The sequence below is a fragment of the Zootoca vivipara genome, chromosome 1, assembly GCF_965207765.1.
Source record: "Zootoca vivipara chromosome 1, rZooViv2.hap1.1, whole genome shotgun sequence".
Classification (NCBI taxonomy): Eukaryota; Metazoa; Chordata; class Lepidosauria; order Squamata; family Lacertidae; genus Zootoca; species Zootoca vivipara.
The window spans coordinates 31,364,809-31,384,146 of NC_142582.1; the positions used below are offsets into that span (position 1 = coordinate 31,364,809).

The 19,338-nt window shown below is 40.3% G+C and overlaps 1 protein-coding gene across 2 annotated transcripts in view; it reads right to left on the reverse strand.

Annotated features, from left to right (window-relative positions):
- GALNT13 (polypeptide N-acetylgalactosaminyltransferase 13) overlaps positions 1-19,338 on the reverse strand; it is a 142,775-nt gene that overhangs the window by 39,697 nt on the left and 83,740 nt on the right. For both annotated transcript variants that reach the window (XM_035131738.3, XM_088661239.1), the window contains exons 7-8: positions 15,170-15,287; positions 4,345-4,525 (exon numbers count right to left, since the gene is read on the reverse strand). In XM_035131738.3, coding sequence (XP_034987629.1) covers positions 4,345-4,525; positions 15,170-15,287 — 299 coding nt within the window. The remainder of the gene's footprint in view (positions 1-4,344; positions 4,526-15,169; positions 15,288-19,338) is intronic.

Here is a 19,338-nt window from a genome sequence, read left to right on the forward strand (position 1 = left end):
TTTAAACTGTAGGGGGGAAATAAACCCACACTCTCTGCCCTGGAATATTTTGGCAACCAACCCTCCTTAAAGTGCCTAGCTGAGGTTGGTGCGTTTCAGTGCAGGAATCTTTTCCCCAACGTAGGGCTCAAACCCACAACCCTGAAATTAAGAGTCTCATGCATTACCAACTGAGCTATCCCAGGCTTCCAATGGAGCTTACTCCCTACTCTGTGTGTTTAGGAATTCAATCCTCTGCACTTTTATTTGGGAATACGCCGAGCTGAACTCAGTGAGGTGTACTTCTAAATCAGGGGTCCCCAAATTTACCTGGCTTTGGGCTGGTTCCTCTGGCGCACACCCGCTTTTTCTGGCGCAGCACGGCACCAGAAATAGCTTGTGCATGTGCGTATGGGAGCACGTTCCCTCATCCTCCGGCCCGCGCATGCGCACAAGCTATTTCTGGCGTCGAGCCAAGCCAGAGATGGGCAACCGCGCCGCGCCACGCTGGTAAGAGCGGGCGCCGGTGGGGGTCATTGGGGGCTGCACAATTGGCTCACGTGGGCCGCATCCGGCCCCCAGGCCTTAGTTTGGGGACCCCTGTTCTAAATAAACATGTATAGGATTGTGCTGTAAAATGGTGAAGCAAGGAGGACGTTGAAAAGTGAGTGACATTTCCTTTAATTTGCTCACGGTAAACACTTACAAAGGAACATAGCTTTATAATTAATCATTGTCTCTTAATAATCCTGAAAGCTTTTTGTTTTATAAAAAAATAAAATTCAATATCTGCTTTGTTAGCCTAAAGCATTTGCTTTGTTTCTGAAGTAATTATTGAATCTGACCTTTACCCCCTGCTTTAGAAACCTGACACTGTTCTAAACCACACATAATTAAAAACTTAATCAAAATAGAAGAGCATCACAAAAGCAATTACAATTAAACTTTGCATTATACAACATGCAGAGTTGTAAGCTCATCCTACTTTCCAAGCACCAAATTAATATTAAATGGGATTTTTTTGTGATAACAGACTGAATAACAGAATGATGCCTACATTTATTGAAGACAAAGACAGCAGGTAAAGCGGGAAGCTAATTATAGACAAGGCAGAGAAAGAATTATGATTCAATTTTAAACAGTACTTCCAAGGACTCCATGCATTTTGACACCTGTAGCAGAAAATCCAACTGGAAGTACCTTCTGAACTCTGATTAAAAACATGAATCCAAGTAAGTGGTGATTCAACACCCTCTACTGATGCCTACCATCTGCTGTCTAAAGATGGTTGCCTCACCTTGTATGATGCTAGCCCTAGCACCATGTGTACATAAAGAAAGGCAACTAATAAAGTTCATTTGTTACATATCTTTATATGTATACATAACCTTCATTACATATCTTTAGGCACCAAGCAAAAACATTCCTCTTCTCCCAGGGCTTCAGCTAATTAAACAATCTACGGCCTTTAAAACTGCAGGGGGTATTGTTTTTGTTTGTTACTCTGGTATGTATTTTTATGTTGTAAACCACCCTGTGTTCCTCAGATGAAGGCAGGGCAGATGCATAGCTGCCAAGTCTCCCGTATTCCCCGGGAAACCCCCGTTTTTCCAGCCGTTTCCCGCTGGCAGCCCAGATTTTAAAAAACCCCATAAATCCCCCGGATTCTTACCGGCCTGGGGAAGGCTCCTTCTGCGCATGTCTGGAGTCTCTGGACATGCGCAGAAGCGATTTCTGGCACTGCGGCCATTTTGGAAATGGGCAGAGCATGCGTAGAAGTGACTTCCGGTGCTGCTCTGCCCAGTTGCAAAATGGCCGCAGCGCGACTTCCGGTGCTGCGCTGATGCCGATTCCGGATTTTTCAATCTGGGAGTTGGCACCTATGGGTAGATGAAGAAACTTGAATAAAATACTCGGGGGGGGGGGGGTGCCCCTCAAATATTTTAAGGGGGGTGAAGGGACCTTGACCTCAGGAGTTGGCTCCTATGGATGAAGGGCAGTATATAATTTATAATTTATTATTATTATTATTACTCTCATAATCCCATTGGCTATGCTGGCTGGAACTGATGGAGCTGGAATCTACAATACCTGGATGGTACCACACTGCCTATCCCTATCTTTAGGGATTATTATTTTATTTTTTCAGTACAAAAATGAAAGGTATATATGTCATCCACAGTAAAATAAAACAGACACATAGAAGTGCATGTTCTTGCATGTGACATTTTAAGCTTCCTTTTGTGAAGAAAGGTATGTGACAGGTTTTTAACTACATGGCTTGTGGCCTTATTATGTTAATCTGTAGCATATCTTCATGAATAACTACAGACAAACCTAACAAAGGTGCACGTCTCTCTCTTTTCTCTCCTTTAAAGGCCTTGGCTCATGAAGCTGATAACATCTTACAACCCCGCCAAAAAACCTAGTTCCCTCCAATCAAGTGTCCTTTGAAATATAGGGAAGAAAGCAACGATTACCAGAGAACCGGCACTTCAGATAAATACAGTTATTTTATTCCTGATCAAAGCTACAATTTGAAGTTTCCAATTCTTGTCTTTGATCAAGGAAAGAACCACACACTTTCCATTGAAAATGTTGGAAACTTACTAAAGAATGGTTTCAGCCTTACTTAAAGTTATCTGCTACATTAGGGATCTTGAAGCAAAGAGAACAATTTTTCCAAGAATCTTAAACTGCATCAAGGATATGCAAAGGAAATTCTAGATTTTTAAAAAATAAAAAATAACTACCAGTTTAATGTTAAATAAACTTATGAAAAGCTGAATATCAAAGCAAAAATTACATTTAGGAAGAATTCTTTGGCGGAGGAGCAATTCCGTGGCAGAACAATTGTCACATTCAATGTCCTTCCAGATGGCCACAGGCAGGATGGTAGGAGTGGCTTTTCCCTCCTCTCCACCATTCAAAAAGAGATTTATCTTCCCATTGACTCCTGTGGAAGAGAACTTACTATACCAACCATGGAACTGGCATACATTTGGGCTCTTCTGAGGGGGGGGGTGTTGAGTGAATTAGGGAGCTCAGGATCCTCTGCATCACCCTACACACTACCCCTTCCTCACCACACGCATCACTAGGTTAAAACTGCTGATGAAACATCTATAAGCATGGATCTTTCCATAGGTGTACTGAGGGAGGGGTATTGACAGTATGAATGCCACCCTACTGCTGGGTATCCCTTTCAGAAATAATAATAATAATAATAATAATAATAATAATAATAATAATACCTCGCCCATCTGGCCGGGTTTCCCCAGCCAGTCTGGGTGGCTTCCAACAAAATATTAAAATACAATGGTCTGTTAAACATTAAAAGCTTCCCTAAACAGGGCTGCCTTCAGATGTCTTCAAAAAGTCTGGTAGTTATTTTTCTCTTTGACATCTGATGGGAGGGCATTCCTCTGCCTGGTTCCCTGTAACTTGGCTTCTCGCAGTGAGGAAACTGTCAGAAGGCCCTCGGTGCTGGACCTCAGTGTCTGGGCAGAAAGCAGAGCAGAGTTTACATTGTCCCCAACAGTCACTCAACTCGGCTTTACCCAGCTTTGGGACTGCTCTACATTTGCATGTTAAGTTAAAATTGAACCAAAACTATTCCTAGTTATGTGTGAGCATACTTTGCCTATCTCTAGCTTTCAATCAGCACTCTGTGTAAAAGTGTTCATTTACAGCACAATCCTATACATTCTACTCAGAGATAACATCCAATGGGTTTAAAGGGGTTTACTCCCGGGGATGAGGGCAAAGGATTGGATCCTTCATAATTCACAATATCCTCAGCCTCCCTGACATCATATGTCAACATTGGATTCAAAAGTGGTGCCAATGGGATTTGTTGTTGGGATTTATTTATTTATTTAAAAAGTTATTTCTACAATAATTGTTTTTAAATAAAACTGTCTACCCTACCCAAAAACTGCATTTGTATTGGAAAATGAAAAGGGAAAAGACTGGATTCAGCTGTAGAAGACTAGCATTTAAAATCTTTTAAAATATTTCCTACTTTACATGTGTACCCCAGAACTAATATGCAAAAGAGCTATGCAAGACCAATGGAACTCTTTTATATTCTACCTAGTCTTGTATAAATACAGAAAAAGCCAAAGACATATTGGCAATTTGGAAGCTTGCTAAAGCCACTGTTTTACAAAGCAATCCTGAAATTGTTCTGGTTTTATACTTAAAGAATGTACCTCCTCCTGATGTGCTAAGACTGAATTAGGTAGTACAATAAATCCTATGCATTAAACCACACACACACACACACACACACACACACACACACACACACACACACACACACCATTTCTACTATGCCATGCTTATCATGAAATACTTCCTTACCTGGGGATATTATATAGAAGAAATCTTTAAATTCATCCATCCATACCTCTGCAAGCCGTCTATTGTTCTTGTTAATTACATGACCGGTACCACCAGGAAATGTGTAAGGTGTAGCTTTTCGAAAGACGTGACCAACATGTGAACATGTTACAATCTCCAATGAGCCTCCACACTGCCAGATCTGAAATGCAAACAGGAAATCAAAGTTAATCAGTGTCAGGGCTGACAGGGCTTCCTCTCTTCACACAATCACGAGTGTCTCCTGACATTTTTATAGCCTTTATTTACAGTATTTACAACCGGTCATTAGCACATAATGATCATTCATCAGAGTCACTCAGCTCAGATCTCTGCTGAGGCTTGTGTTTGCCCTTCCAGCTCAGTCTTTCGCCCCTCCTCTTCTCTACACGCCTCACGAGAGCTGACTTAAACCTTCTCCCAATTCTGAACCGGAACTTAACCCTTCTTGCTCCGGTGAACTCCCTGGCTCTATATCCCTCCCTGTCAGTTCCTCTAGACTGACTTCAATAACTCTCTCCTCCTTATCCCCCCTCGGGCACACCTCCTCCTTCCTCCAACCCTGCGTCTCCCCCTCCCTCTGGGAAACTTGAAACCTCTGGCTCATCCCTGACAATCAGCTTGTTTTTAGACACCAAATTAAATTTTAGGCTGCTACTTATTTACTGTACCAGGACTCCAGGGTGAGAAGTTGAAACTCAAGCAGCATGTCATCCCTGAATTTCAGCTATGTAAAACTGCAGGTGCCTTTACCAAATTGATTTACTTGGGAAATGTCCCACTGATTTCAGCAGAGTTTAGGACAACTCAGGTCACAACTTGGGCGGTATATGACAACAAATTCTTGACATGACTGTTATTAAACTGTTGAACTCTCAAGATATGGTGGCCCAATCAGATCTTAGTCACAGGTGGCACAGAGACCTGAATACAAGAAGTAGGGAGGGCCTTGAGGAACTCATTCTCTGCAAACTCTGATATGCACTGATCTCATCTCATGGAATTATGTGTAGTTATCCTTACATAAGATATGGTGAGAAATTTGTATTTTCGGAAGCAAACGTTTAGAAATGTGAATCTTGTGAGAAAGCACTTTCAAAAATACATATTTAAATATTATTCAAATGAAAGTCTTTGAGTGTTTTTAATGCTGGAATGGGACATGAATGAATTGAGAAACACCAAAATAAAGTGATCTACCCACTTGCAGGAGTCATTCACATACCTGTGAGACTGCAGCTCACAAATCTCACTGTAGGTCAAAACAATGAGTTTCATATTATTGCAGAAGCAGACACAGAAGATTTGCACATGTTTCCCCATTGCCTTCTGTAACATGTCATCTAGCCTTCAGACAACTGACATTTCATGCTGATTTGATTTTGTCTCACACAAACCAATAATTGCCTTCTGTACCGGAGTTAAAGTGTGAGGGATATATATATCACAACATCCATTTTTAACAGAAAATGAAAGGTCACCATATCAAATACAAGTCATATACATCGGCTCTTGGCTCATGGGAAATGTGTCTGTGATCACAGTACTACTAAACTGCCCTATGGAGCTTAGAAAGAAAATCTGTGGAGACACAAGCAAATGGCTTGTTCCACGGCCTAATACACCACACAGCAAGCTGGACAGAGCTTGCTAGCTAGCAGGTGCAATCTTACAAGAGGCGCTTCTCATCTCTCTTCTCTCTTTCACAAACACACACCCTCTAAATGTATTGGCATATAGACAGATTTAATCACTAAACCAAGGCACTGATAAATTAGTGTCTTTCTTACTTATTGCAATTTTCAGAGAGGGATCCTTGCAGGGCTTAAGTAGCACCGCAATTTTTGACTGCTTCTCCATGCTAGCAATGAATTTTCCTTTGCACAATAGTTCAAGGCAGGGGTTCCCAACAAAATTTTCTCGAGGACCCCTCATCGAGCCGCTATTGTGACAAGGACCCCCATTAATTCCTAATCCTAAAATTAAAAAGTGAGAGCCAAATTAAGAGACTTTTTATATTTTATATTTATACGTTTTTTACAGTTACAACAGAGTACTCCATCAGTATACAGTTAGTTTTAATTTTCAGTTCTTAATGAGATGAGTTAAATCTGTCCTTTGAGTCCATTATTTCTGAAATATTAGGTTCCAAACTTGAAACTTTCACTCTGAAATCCGACCGCATGTCGAGCCAATTCCTATATTTGTTTTTCATGAAACACATGGAAGAAAATGCTTGCTCACACCGATATGTGGTTGCAAATGGAAGGATCTTTTTCATTGCCTTATCTCCAAGTTTCTTGTAGTCCTTGCGGCATACAGCAGAACTACTGCCTCTATCTAATTCTAGTTTTGCGCTAGACTCTGCTCATGCAGGAAGCGGCCAAAACAAAAAATCTGTTATTATACAAAATATATTTAATATATTTTTTATTCTAATAGGATCTTGAGGACCCCTCTGGCATAGCTCGCGGACCCCTGGGGGTCCCCGGACCACCTGTTGGGAACCACTGGTTCAAGGGAAAGCCCCAAGGATAAGGAATCCACTTGTCTTGCAAGACTGTTGGGAAGGGCCTAAAGAACCTGCATCTTTTAGGTGATATAGGCATACGCCTTAATAGATTTCTATTTCTGCTCTCTCAAATTGTGTGGTGCTTTAAATATTGCATCTCTCACTCTGGCCTTGATTAATGAAATCTGGCTGTATGTTAAAGTGGGTTTTTTTGGGGGGGGTCACAAAGGGACTGGCGATCAACATTTTAAAAATCTGGTTCCAACTGCTCCCACACCATCCTACCAGACTATCACTTAAACTTCTATTAAAAGGCTGAACTTGGCCAAGCATCTGTTCTAAAGAAAATGAATATCTACATGGCTACATTTTTGTTAAGTAAGACTCGAGCGTTTAAAGATTATTTGTATTAATGGAAAGGTTGCTATAGAAACTGATTGCAGAGTTTAATTAGTTCTAAAGCAATTATGCACGTGTATATGAGTATATGTATATATAAACAAGTTGAGATCATCCATGACAATATCAAAACAATTTTCACAGTTCAAGGGCAAGTAGCCAAGTCAAGAGCATAGCAAAACTTGAAAAATGGCACAGCATTGTTCTGGGTATGTGTGCTTGTGTGTTATTTAAAATAAAAATAAAAATGTAACTATCAACAACCACCAACCCCTCTCTTTAAAGAGGTAAAAAAGTAAAGGATCCCTGGACAGTTAAGTCCAGTCAAAGGTGACTATGGGGTTGCGGCGCTCATCTCGCTTTCAGGTCGAAGGAGCCGGCCTTTGTCCACAGATAGCTTTCTGGGTCATGAGGCCAGCATGACTAAACCACTTCTGGTGCAACAGAACACCGTGGAGGCAGTAATGGCCACCAACATTTAAAAAGTATTAGACAAATTCATGGAGGACAAGGCTGTCAATGGGTACTCGCCATGATGACTATGTTCTCCCTCTGTTGTTAGACACATTATGCTTCTGAATACCAGTTGCTGGAAACTGCAGGTGGGCAGAGTGCTGCCATTAGCAAGTCCAGTTCCCATGGGACTAGATGGACCATTGGTCTGATCCCTATAGCTGTTTGATGAGAATAGTCCTACAACTAAGAAGGCTCAGCATACACCAGAAATTCTAAAAGGGAAGTGTAAAAAGCACAGAATGTGGCATTTGGCACAGAATCCAGGTTACAGAATATCTTTGCTTTCATTTTTTTTAAAGGAAAAAGGGCTTAGCCCTTATGACTAAGAAAAGAAGCTTGAAAAACTGCATACCTTTCCCCTATGACTAACAAAAAACAGAATATATAAAACAAACAAACCATAACAAATAAATTGCAGAATAAATTGCAAATGTGAGGGGGAAATGACTAATTGATACAGATTGCAAATCAGCTTTAATTGATACAGATTTATTTTTGGGGAAGCATGAAACTCTCCTCTCAAGTAATCAGTTGAGACATAGGAGTATTTTAGAGATCAGTTTTAATCTTAGATATCCCACTGCCTCATTGTAGCAATTTGAGATGGCAAAGTCAAAATGGACATAGGTATGAATCTGCAGAGCGCTTTTTATTTCCAAGAGAGAATATGGTGATCCGTGTACTAAAACAAATGACTCCAAGGCTTCAGCCCAATTTGTTCCGAGATCTTCAAAACCCCTCACTATATGCAGACATTAATGTGACTGCTGCTTGCCAATAGTTTAATTTGCGACGGATTTAATTAACAGTTTAATTCCAGTAGGCTTGTAGATTTAACATATGCTCCCACCAAAAAGTTCAGTGGGGTTAGATGGAACTAAATCAGAAAGAATTATTTGAAAAGTCTATGAGTGCAAACCCTGCACAATGCTTTGTGCTGAAAAGCAGTTTTTGCTTGAGGAATTTTTACAGATTGTTGGCAGTGAAATAGGCAATTTAGAGACACATTTGGAACTTGTATATTGCTCCCCAGTGAATATGAATGACTCTCCCTTTGGGTGCTACGCAGAAGGCCAAGTATTATAAGGATAGTTGCATTGTGGGGTTATGCCTTAATAGGGTTTCCAAAGTTTGCTGCAGTACTGTTTTTGAAATATGATTAAAAGCTGTTTTCTTGAAATAAAATAAATTTGATCATTTCTCCCCTAAAGACATCCCTCAATCCACACTTCATGCCTGCAGTAACCCAGAAAGATCAAAGCAAGCTGCCAGGTTTCCATCTATGTTTTCTCTGTCTCTTCCCCTCAATATACTTTCAAGATTAACTTCTGATGCTGTGGTAGGGCCTGGATCCATAATTTCCCCTAATATGCAACCAGCTCACACGGTCAGGTAAGTGCTGGTTTAGAGAACAAAAGGTGTTTGCAGATTTTCAAAGGATTTCCCACCCACCCCTTTAAAAAGTCTGCACAAAACACTTGTGAAATGACACAAACCAGATTAAGAACATTTTGTCCACCACCATCTTCTTTCTTTCTTCAGGAATATTTGGTGCTGGAATGCAAAACATGATCCACAGTATACCATTTCCTACAGGTGTCTTGATTAAGACTCATAATGGCCTGTAAGATCTCCTGTTCTAGGTTCTCAGCTTTTTAGATCAGAGCCATGCTTTTACTCTTCCACATTGTTGCTGTTTCAGTGCCACATCAATCCCTAAAAACATGCATATTTAACAGATATTTCTACAAGATGTATTTTATTACTGTTACTTGCAAAATGAATCTGCCGTCTTCCCTTCCCTTTTCATTTGATTATTAAGCTGTTTTCCTCTCCAGGAGCTAGGCAATGTACTTTTTGTTTTGCTACTACAAGTCACTGTCCTTATTTTAAAACAAACAAACAAAAAAACCAAGAGACAAGAACCAGGAGACAAGAGACAAAAGCAAAAACCTGGCAACTGTGCAAGCAGTGGAGGAGGGGAAGAATTTCCTTTCAAGCCAATTTGTTACTTAGATTCCCCTAGTCAAGTGAAAGCACAGCTAGGCTTCAGATTTTCAGGTCCTGCCAGCAACTCACTCTGTCACAGACTGTACAATGCAAAGCGGAATGTGACAGACTACAGTATATAATTTGGAATCATTAAACCCAGACAGAATATATTTAGAACACAGAAAACCTATTGTGTCTTCAGGTATTTTTGTTATTTTTTTTAAAAAAAACACCTTGTAAATGTTTACAAACTCCAGTATTTTCTGAAATTTTAACACTATTTGGGCTCTCCACCCATCCTAAAAGGGCTCAGACTACATACTTCACCCAAACACAGTGTATTGGGGCTTAAAGTTATACCTACTTGTCTTGTTATGTTACAAAACTGAATGATTCTACTTTAGTTTTATGTTTCACAGTAAGAATGCTTGAATATCATCCAATTGCACCCTGGACATGTTTCAGCCATAAGCATCTAATGAAGGTACCAGCATGGCAGACAAAATATGTAGCAAAACATCACAAATGACATAGTTAATTTTTTTTAAAGGGTGGAAATCACAATAGTACTTATTGAAGAATCCGGATAAGGAAAGCATGGCTAAGGTGCTGTAGACGATGTATTATATAATATCCAGTGCTGTTTTTCTAGGGAAAGGCGTTTCAGAACTCTTTTGTTCTCTTACAATGGAAATGGTGTCCACCTGAGAGATGCCAGAACTGAGTGCCGGTGGGTTCCGACTTAAAAATAAAGGTATGATGATATCTAAAGGGACCCTATGTTCTCTGTCATTCCATGAATATAGACTAAGGCCTTACCTTCCAAGTCCCGGACTGCAGAATCCGGGACTGGCAGTCGTGTGACACCGGAAGTTGCGTCGACGTAACTTCTGGTGTCGCTTTGCCCTTCTATGGGCACCAAAAATGGCCACCGCCGGCTTCAAAAGTAGCTTCTGGGCATGACCGGAAGTGCGTTGACGCAACTTCCGGTGTCGCCCCGCCCATCTATGGGCACCAAAATGGTCACCGCCGACACCGGAAGTCACACCTACGCACTTCCGGTCATGCGTAGATGCGACTTTTGAAGCCGCCGGCGGCCATTTTTTGTGCCCATAGAAGGGCAAATCAGAAAGAAAAAAAATGGCCACCGGCAGGAGAAAATAACGGAGAAAAACGGGAGACGAAGTGATACGGGGGACCACCGGGAAAAGGTAAGTAAAAACGGGGGTTTCCCAGGGAAAACGGGAGACTTGGCAGCTATGACTAAGGCTGCAATCCTATACTTAATTAGCAGTTATTACATCCCACTGAGTACAACAGAACTTATCTCAGTAGATATGCATAGCATTGTACTGCAAATTGTAGGCCCAGAATATCACTAAATATGAATTCGCAAGGAGATTTTTTATTTTTCTGTAAATCTTAGTGAATATTTTCAATACCAAAGTACTCAAATTCATGTAGCAGTTGTATAACTTGTCAGTGGTGAATTCACCCATACAATGCCAACTCCCTTCCCTTTATCACAAACAGAACACACCTAGAGGGACCAATCTATGGATCACATGCCACATTCAGCTGTCTCAAGTCACAAAGATAATACAATCTCCCTGCAGATATATTTTGTGCCTAAAACAACAGGCAAACGTAGTATAAATTACACCGCAAAAAGAGTTTCTTAAGATGAAATAGTTACAGTGTGCCCTTATTATTTTCCATGTAAGCTACAGAGATGAAAGTTATTTGCCCTTTAACAAGTAGTGCACAATTATCCTGTAGAATTCACAGTACCAACCTGTGTGGTGGGGTACAACCATCTTTCCAACATGATTTTGTAGCTGGAATGGGATGGGACAGAACTCCTGTTACCACTGCTTTGCTGGGAGTAGCAGCTGTAGCACACTGCAGTGATGTGCTGATGGTGATCCTGGACTTGGTGTGATAGGTGGGGTGGTTTTCCAGCTCTCACAGCCATGCCAGGGGCCAGGAAAAACACACAAAACCTCAGGGGCCAGTTGGCAATTGAGCCAGGCTCCTGAAGGGTGGGGCTTCACAGGAGACCTGAGTGAAGACTTCACCTATCCTGGTCTGTTCTGAGAGCATATAGGTGGGGTGAGCAGTGGATTTGGCATTCCAGTCTTCGTGTGCCTTCCCCTCCCACCCTTCCTACTTTGTTGTGGTTATATAGTTGTCCAAAGGGAATGAGACAACTGAAGTTTCAGACCTTCTTATGGGTTAGTGTAGGTCGCTGTTTGCCTACAGACCGAATGGCTGCGTCTGCAGGTTTTGCCTGCCTCACAGCAATCATCACAACTTTCGGGTGTAAGAAGCACTGGGCTGGGTCTCTAGTGTGGATGGGCAGGGATGCCCCCCATACCATGGGGAAATCCGCTTAAAGGATTGTAGAAGATGGCACTTCCTGTCCTGATGCCCAATTCAGGAGCAGAAGGGCCATTCAGCACCCTGCCAGTGACCAAGAGGGATTCACCAGATGTGGTTCACACCATAGGGGGGACCCATAACATTGGTCGACCACAAATGTCCATCTGCCAATGGGCAGGCTGGTTGATCATTGACTACATGCCCAATGCTTGTGCCAAACCTTTTTCATCTGTACTCAAGTTGAGTCTAATTTCAAGTTGAGGTCTAATTTGAACCCAATACATGCCTCTTTGTATTCATCTGCCCTCTATGCACCCTACTGCCCAGGTCCACAATGGCCATGAGGTCAGGCACACACTCACAGAATAAACCTGTCCAGTTCAATCTTTACTCTAACATAGGCTTCTCTAGGCATTTTATGTTGTAAACAGTCCTGTGATCTTTGAAGGGCAGTATAGAAATTAATTTTTTAAAAAATAATAGTAGCCTATCCAGTCTTACATTGCATTAGACTGTGAATAAGCAAGGCTCCACATACCAAAGCTGCATGCCCCTTTCAGTTAATAGTTTAGTGAAATAACCCATCCTAATTCAGATGCTTTATGCCTGCATCCTATAGTGTTAAGTTTTGATAATTTCCATTGTCTCTTAGGTAGGATTTTTTTTATTAAAAAAAAAGGAACACAAGTTTGCACACATCTTTCAGAAACTGTTTTGCATCCCAACTAAAGTCCTCTTAAAAAGCAAACCCTAAAATGCCAGTTATTTTGTTTGAAGTACAGCATCTGAAATAAAGTTAAAATTCTGTGAATAATTGTGCTGCAAGAATTCCGAACCTCAGTAAAAAAGCTCAACAGCAGGATATAAACTCTAACCTTCCAAGCACATCAGTTTAGGATTAGCTATAATAAGATACAGGATTAGCTACATCTTGTGACAAGAGGGGGTGGGGAACGTAGCCAAAGAATAGATGAGTCACTGCTTCTCATTGCTAGTTCCAGGAGATAATCCTTGGGAACCTATCCTACTGTAACACTCTGCCTATCAAAAGCACAGTTCCTCCTCTAAAGCCAGGGATCTACCAATCAAGTGATTAGCAGGGAACATAACCAGGAATATGGATTTAGGCATGTACACAGCAAAGGTTTTTTAATTAAAGGAAGATTTAACCACAACATTCAATGCAATATTGTGTGTATGTGTGTGTACTGCCCTACATTAGAGTGGTTAAGAGGGGTGAGCTGCATGTCTAGGTTTCCCCATGGATGATCTCTGGTTAAGAGTTTAAACCTACATAATAGTTACGTTCAGAAATTCTCGCCCACACATTAGCAAAAATGTCAGTTGTAAACATTCAGAATCTATTAAAAGAATAGCCCAAATATAAAGCATTTTGAATTCTATTGCTTTCCGTGAGAATTAAACATGCACAACATTCTAGCCATGCAGTCAGCTTACAGTGGGTTGGGTGTTACTCAGAATCAGATTTCCAGTGCTCCCAAGTATGAACTAGGTGAATTATTGTGTATTCCCTCTGAAGGAAAATATTATCCACTTGCTTTGGGCTAAGCTGGGAGACACTGGAAAGCCAAAAGACTCCTACTACTTTGGTGCATGTCCAAAGCTGATACTATATGGGGTGAGAGGTTGGCTGCTATGTCCTCTCCCAAGTATTGATTGTGGGTGGATGGGATCTATCTCTCCTCCCTGTGTGGTTTTCATTTTGATCTGCCCTATGATATTGACTCCCATCAGTGCTATCAGCTTTGCTTGAATTTGGCACCTTTCCATCTCTGGCAACATTGCTTGCAATAAATTTCAAGCCACTGGAAGTTTCCACAGGTTGTCAGAAACTTTAAGACAGAGTGGATGTTTCCATCCTTTCCCAACTCATCTAATGTAGTGCTGCCCCATTTAGTAGCCAGGAGCCGGTGACAGCAGGGAGGAGTGGTGGCAGCAAATGCTCTATGTTCCCGTGCCTTTCCTGGCTCCATAAAACAGAGATGTAAGAAATTAAAAAGGATGAGATTTGTGCCTTGCATGGAAGATGAAATTATGCTGCCTTTGTGTCCCAGAAAGAAGCATGCAGGGGATAAGAGATATTTTGAGCTATCAGCAGTCAGGAGGGGTGGATAGTTACTGCCTTCCAAGCAATGAGTTAGGTTGTGTGTGTATTCCACTCTACCAGTAGAGAAACATTGGAGAGATGGGGAGTGTATGTATGTACTTTTTATTGGTCCCACCCATGCTGGAATCCGGCCCTTGGGCTCAGAAAGGTTCCTTAGTCTTCCTCTACATATAATAGGCAATTAGTTCTGCTATGAGAGGCATGTACGAGAGCTAACCTATCCTATCAGATGCAAACCAATTCTAAATAATGCAGCACAAGATTGTATATTGAATAATTTATCATATCTTTCCACTTTCCAGGTTATCTACTAGAGTTCGGTTTTCTAGTTTTCATGCATTTACTAAGATTATTTACAAAATAAAGAAATTTCCATGAAAATTTCCATTTCATTTTTGTCCTGGGCAGTAAACATACAAATGACTGAGATTAAGTCAGTTTGCTCCAGGACATGAATTAAATTAAATTCCTTTGTAATAATGATCCTCATTTGGAAAGCACAATTTTAGAACCCCATTATTATTATTTTTGCAAATTCATGACAAAAAACATTTGGAAGCTACAGCCAAAGAAGCTTGATGCTTTTCAATACCGGTATGTTGTTATAATTAATTATTTGAGTGAAAGCTTTGATAATATAAACAAATGAATTAATAAAACACAATTTTCAAGAAGGCAGAGCTTCCAAATAGTCATATATCGCATCCAAAGAAAATAAAAACCCACAACTCTAAAAATGTAGCTTCAAATCAAAAATTGCAATGTGGCTAAAACAAGTAAAAAGTACCCTTATTGTAAACGATAACATTTTTTTTAAAAAAAAAAACCACAGAATAATCGTGCCAGTTATCAGAAAAGGAAGTAAAATAGAAAATTACCCTAAAAGACATTTCAAGATTCTCTCCACCCCAGATATCCATTCCTGCATCGTAAGTTCCTATCTCTTCAAAGTAGTTTCTGTGAATAGAAAATAGGCCACCAGCCATAGTAGGGGTCCTAGTTGAAAAACAAAACAAAAACAGAAAGGAAAAGGATTTTTTTTTTTGAAAGTATGCTTTGTGGAATTTAATAAGCGAAACTATAGCACATATCCTCCATACACTTTAGACATAATTATATTCTATTTACTATAAGCTGAAGTGCATAATTAGGCATCATAGTTTCGATTGCCTGCACATGCAATTTCTGGTCATTTATTTCTTTATTTAAGACACCTAAACTGCACCTTTATCCACATATGGGTTCCGGGGCAGTGGACATAAAAAACAGAAATCTTCATACTTCAATAAATGATGCATGCATTTAGAATACATTCCAAAAACTGGCCAAATACTCCATGCATGATAAAAGCTGCTTTTAATTTATATATGTAGATCATATTATATTTTATGCCAATGGAATACTGTATTGGGTTTCTATACTCCTCTTCTAAAATAACCTAAATAAAATATGACATATTTAGGGGCAAGACTTTTGATGTATTTGACTCCATCTTGAGAGTGCTCATAAAACTGGTGGGCAGTAAAATTTTGCAAGAGGCAAATCCAGTTAGTGTGCTGGTTTATACAAACAATACTGTCTGAATCCCTGACATTATCCATTATACTTTATATATATATATATTTAAAAAGTTTAAATCAATTTTCTTTAAAATCTGTTTAGAGGTGTATACTCTGCAATAAATATGTATTGGTTCCACTTTTAAAACAAAAACAAAAACCCATCATAGAAGCTTAAGAATGAAGGATGGATGCTTTATTCCAATGATCTGATTACTTGATTCTGTTGGGTATTATAAACAGGTACTCTAAAGTGCATAACTGAGGAGCTGAGAATGCAGTAATCAGCCTTAAGTCATTTGATTGTTATTGAATATATTCCATTGATTTATCACAATGTATGCATTGTATATTTGATACCAGAGCAGGTTAGACTGGTTTCTTCTTTTGTCTCCATGATTGTCTAGGCAATCCTTTTTCAGGTATCCACTGTTTAAAGTGGGATGCAGGAAGCAGAAACCAAACAGGATGTAGGGAGCGAGAAATGTGCTGTTTTCCTTCTTTGCATGATAGTTGAAGTCAAAAGACTTCTATTGCAAGTGTGTGTGTGTGTGTGTGTGTGTGTGTGTGTGTGTGTGCAAGCACACATGCAAGATGAATAATTACTTCTTGTGAATTATTCAATGGTTTCAATGGAACATATGCACTCAAATTTTCCCCAAGAACCTGTATTATTCCATTTAATTCTGCTCATTATTTTTGATTCATAACTGGGAACTGCATGCAACTATTTTCCTTTATGTCTTAAGCTTGAACTGAGTTCCTCGGGTTGTAGGCTTTTGATAAGTTACATGGCCACACAGTTCTATTTTCTAGATTAATCAGCAAAGTAATTTCTTGTACATGGATCTAAAACCACAATACTGTAGCTGATAGAATAGGGGGAAGCAATTTTCTCCTAGATGAGAGCTCTAGAAGATTTTGAGCTATGGTTTATGCAGCAGCAGTACCCAAGGGTGGAATTGTTTGCTGGCTTGAAGACATGGGGACCATTCTCTCTCTCTCTCTCTCTCTCTCTCTCTCTCTCTCTCTCTCACACACACACACACACACACACACACACACACCCACACACACCCACACACCATTCAGATAATGGCATTTATGAGCTGGTGCTTCCCATGAATAACTAATCACAGAGAAATCTTATTTGCATGATTGCTTCCCTCCCTTTTTGAGAGGTATGACTTGTATGTATGAGGGCCCTCTGCTCACATATAACCTATAGCCATGAAACTGGTCTACAGGGAAGCAACAATGAAGCCAAAGACCAATGGATGGAAAGCATACCGCCTATGTCTTAGCACTTGGGTCTTAGGTGTAAACACTGACCCTTCATTGCACATGTTGATCCGAAGTAATAAAAGCAAAAGGCTCATGCATGTGAATGAGAGGGTGTAAGGTACAAGAAGTCTCAAAACTGGAGCTCTGACAGTATGCCTCAAGCCCTTCAGTTTCTGTCCCGATGGGACAGTGGTCAAGCAGAGGGAACTGCTCATTTTATTTCTGCAACACCATCACAACCAATAACCATAGGGTGATGCAACTGAACTTACATGCTGCATTTTGATGAGCTTGTTTTTACTTCACTTGTCATTTTGAATATATAGGGTTGCATTACTCTCAGAGAGCAGAAGGCATTCCCCAGACTGGGCTTATTACCTCTGAGTACTTTTTGATATTTACTTCTGGTTTCTTTGCTGTGAGCATGATTCTTTTTGTGGAAAGGCAGCATACAAACAAAATCATGATGATGATGATGATACCTGCTGTGCCCCTGTAAGGGCTGGGCTATTGGTAGCAACCTGAAGTAACCCTGGACCTAAGAGATGTGGAACTAGCCAAGACTGGAGACAGTGACAGCGCCATGACACAAAACAGGAGGGAGGAGAAAGGAGCAAGTCAGAATCAAGACTAAGGAGTAACCAAAATGTAAGAATATGTCAGAGCTCAGGAAAACGCTGATGCTCAAGCAAGGCTCAGATGGAACAGGGAGCCTTCTTAGACATGCCCTATAGCTTCCATGAACCATGCCTGTCTAAGGAGCCAGAAACCCCAATAAGAAAAGAAAACAGAAAACAGGCCAATGAATACTGTTGAAAAAGGGAGAAAATGGAAAGCCTGGGGAAATGGAGTAGACTATCCTGGAAGAGATAGACATACAGATATTGAAAGGGCAGAAAGAACCATCTCGTTGTCTGGATGACTTATTCACAATGATAAACTATTTTAAAATGTTATTACATTGAGATATTGATGTGGCATTCATTTTATATCAGAATGGGTGATTCAGTTTCTAGTATTCTCACCTTTTGGTTTCTAAGTTAATAATATGATGTTTTATCCACGATCCATGGACAGTAAGGCCCAGTGTCCATCTGTCTATAAACAATATGGGTTTATGTCAGGGCTGAATAAGAAACCATACAATCTGCTAAACAGGCACTTTTTTCAGGCACTGACCTCGTTTATTGAACATATCCACAGATGCCCCTTCACCACATTCACATTATGTTCTGAGATTGTGCAACCCTGACTTCTAAATCAGTAATAGATATGGCTCTTCTGTTTACGCTGCAATTGACTGCTTTGCAGCTATTTCAGGAAAAAATAAGCAGCATCCTTCAGAGAAGGTCCAGTGCCTTTAATAAGGCTATTTAAAATGTACATGATTTGGTGACTGCAGACTTTGTTTCCAGGTAAAGAAGAATAAGATAAGGGAAAATTGATGTTAAATAGCAACGGACCATATAGGCTTGAATTTAATTTGAAATAGCATTTAATTTGCTTGAACTGAATTTTGAATCTTTATTTGCAACATTAAGTACCACTAATTACTCTTTAAAATTACTTCTCATAGCTTCTGTTCAATGCAGATATGATAAATGCTCTATATATCAAGTTCCTTTCAAACGAACAGATTATACTCAGTTCTCTCTTACAACTATCTTAGATGACAATTACCTGCAGGCTTTTACAATGCAGACACTGAATTAATTAACCTTTGCCATAAATTATAGAAACTCTAGCAAAGGCTGATACGTCTATTGCTTCAGCTCCTTAATAATCTCACAATACAAGATGACAAATCAGCTGCTTGTTATTCCTAAGGCACACAATGACGACTTCTGCTCGACACCCCCCCCCAAATGAAACTGAATTCCATTGGGTGAAAGCCAACGTTAGTCATACTCAGAAAAGACCCAATGGGCTACTTTGTTTATTACTTTGTTGGATATAACTCATTGTCTCCACAAGTGGACATAAAGAACCAGAACTGTGCTTCTTAAAATTGAGCACATTTTGATCCCTCCTATATTGTTGCAAATTAGGGATGTATAAAATCAGGGCCATCTCTAGGCCCGGGCTGGGTAGCGCAAGGCACCAGGGGCACGAAGGGGCGCTGAACGGCTGGTGTCTGGGAGCAGCTGCTGCCGCGGCCCCCACCCCCAACGGCAGCAGTAGCGTGCGGCCATTGAGCTTCCTCC